Source organism: Aplysia californica, unplaced genomic scaffold (assembly GCF_000002075.1).
Source record: "Aplysia californica isolate F4 #8 unplaced genomic scaffold, AplCal3.0 scaffold00960, whole genome shotgun sequence".
Lineage (NCBI taxonomy): Eukaryota > Metazoa > Mollusca > Gastropoda > Aplysiida > Aplysiidae > Aplysia > Aplysia californica.
In genome coordinates this window covers 93,502-95,983 of record NW_004798230.1, presented here as the reverse complement: position 1 = coordinate 95,983, position 2,482 = coordinate 93,502, and the positions used below count along the sequence as shown (strand labels likewise).

At 43.8% G+C, this 2,482-nt stretch overlaps 1 protein-coding gene across 1 annotated transcript; it reads left to right on the top strand.

Annotated features, from left to right (window-relative positions):
- Window positions 1-1,347: 1,347 nt before the first annotated feature.
- On the top strand, window positions 1,348-2,404 carry LOC101861624 (Golgi SNAP receptor complex member 2; the record flags this gene model as incomplete). Its single annotated transcript, XM_013089482.2, is given in 2 exon segments — window positions 1,348-1,629; window positions 1,632-2,404. Coding segments are annotated over 2 exon segments (369 nt in total), but the record flags the coding sequence as incomplete, so codon positions are not given.
- Window positions 2,405-2,482: the final 78 nt, after the last annotated feature.

Below are 2,482 nucleotides of genomic sequence, written 5' to 3'. Positions count from 1 at the left end.
CCCCCCACAAAAACCCCAAAGCTAAAACAGCAATAAATACAGCAATAGCAGCAGTAATAGCACGATACCCACACCATAAAACAACAAAAATAACAATAACAATAGCAACAACGATAACGATAACAATTACAAAAGCAATAACAACGAGAACAACAGCAAGCAAGCACTGACTCACACAGCGTAGTCCTGAAGTAATAATACTCATCACTTTTGATGATCACACGTTAAACAAAGCATCCTCTTTCCAAGAAATTCTTAAGAAGCCTATAAATAAACAATTAAATGCAAAACCTTCCCTCCCCCCCAAAAAAACAACAACAACAACCTAGTCCTTTCTCCCTTTAAAAAAAACAACAATCCAGAAACAAGACAAAGCAACAACAACAACAGTTTAAAAAATCACCTTTTTTTTAGTAAGTGTTTCATGTAGCTCGCAGCTGCAACAACAACGTAAAACACTAACAGGCAGCTAGATCATAAAGAAAGAAAGATAAAACAAAGCGAAAGGGATTGGGGGAAAAACCATTTCTATGAAAATCGTATCTCGGGAAAGAAAAGAAATAACACTAAGACTTGTAGTCAGAAGAAGAATATGTCTGTAGGAGTCAAGCCCAGCCCTGTACCTGTCTGCCCTTTATAATCCCATGACCGGCAAAAAAGCACCAAACGACTTCCCCAAGGGACACCACGGCTATCTCAGAGTGAGTGAGTGAGTGGTTGAGCAGACTCCTTCCTTGCCTCCAGTACTCATATTGTTGGTTGGTGAGTCTTGAGCATGGGACGAGCGGGCCGCCGGCGGATTTATTTAGCGGGGTGCGATATTATTATTATTGTAGTTGCTGGTACGACGGGAAAAACGATCTGGATGTGAAAGCTTTGTGGGATTAGTTTTGGTGCACTAACGCTTGATAATAATAACCATTACATCATACATGCACGCACGCGCACACTCTCACACATTTATACATACATACCTACGCATATATAAAAATGTGCATATGACATAAATATATTTTTTTAAAATATATAGGCCCTATAATATATACATAATATTATATATATATATATATAGCACATAAATTTTGTTAAAAATGACGTTTAATTGTATATATATATATATATATATAGCACATAGATAGATAGATGCACTATTGTTTTCTGCAGGTATGTGTGTTACCAGGGAGAGTTTTTAACGTATATGTACGTTGGTTTCCGCAGTTATGTTTAAAAGCAAAGAGAGTTCCTTTTCACCTGTAAGCGTACTCTGGTTTCCCGCAGGTACGTGCAAGAGCAGGAGGAGAGTTTTTACGTATAAATTAATTATACGTACGTTGTTTTTTCCCCCACAGGTACATGCGAGAGCAGGAGGAGAGCGAACGGGAGGCCCTCCTGTCGCGCACATTCACCACCAACGAGCAGGAGCACTCGGTGATGATCGACCCGGCGCTGCAGCACCACTCGCGCCTCAACGACTCGCACCGACAGCTGGACGACCTACTCAGCCACGGCGGCAGCATCATCTCGGGCCTACGCGACCAGCGCGTCACGCTGAAGGGCGCCCAGCGGCGCATCCTGGACATCGGCAACACGCTGGGGCTGACCAACACGGTTATGCGGCTCATAGAAAAAGGCGCACAGGCCAGGACAAGGTCATCATGGTGGCGCTCATGCTGGCCAGCTGTGTGCTCATGTACTGCGTGTGGCGCTACTTCTCCTGAGCCGCTACTGGCGACGCGACGCGACAAGCGCGCTCTCTCTGGTAAAAGTTAAGAGAACGCGCCCCCCCCCCCCCCACTTGACCCAATACGCATTTGCGACCTCAGTGCTTTCTTGTTGTATCTCCATTTTTAATAACTGTGAAAACAAGTTCATTACTAAGGGTGAGCTTAAGCAGAAGTCACAGTTCACAGCAAAGTGTGAGCTTAAGCAGAAGTCACAGTTCATAGCAAAGTGTGAGCTTAAGCAGAAGTCACAGTTCATAGCAAAGTGTGAGCCTAAGCAGAAGTCACAGTTCACAGCAAAGTGTGAGCTTAAGCAGAAGTCACAGTTCATAGCAAAGTGTGAGCTTAAGCAGATGCCATATTTTCACTGTTTAAAAAAAAAATGGAGATACGACAAGAAAGCACTGAGGTCGCGATATATATATATATATATATATATCAAGGGACCACCACATTCTCCATACACAACATTTCGGGTCCCTGTTATAAATCCCTCCCTCGTTACTGACCAGAGGTTAATTTCTCGCGACTCTGAGCACAGAATGGTTTTTGTTCCAACTATAGTAAGCTTAGCCTATTGCGCAGTAGCTTTCTGTGCTTTGGACCAATACAACTACAGGGGATTTATGGGGGCAGGGCATTCCCTCTGAAAGTAAAACAAAGTCAGGGGGGGGGGGGGGGGGGGGGGGGGATTCAGAAGGGCCTTGCCCTGTTTTTCCCCATAGTCTAATATTTTGCAATTAGGTTTGACTTTTTCTGGG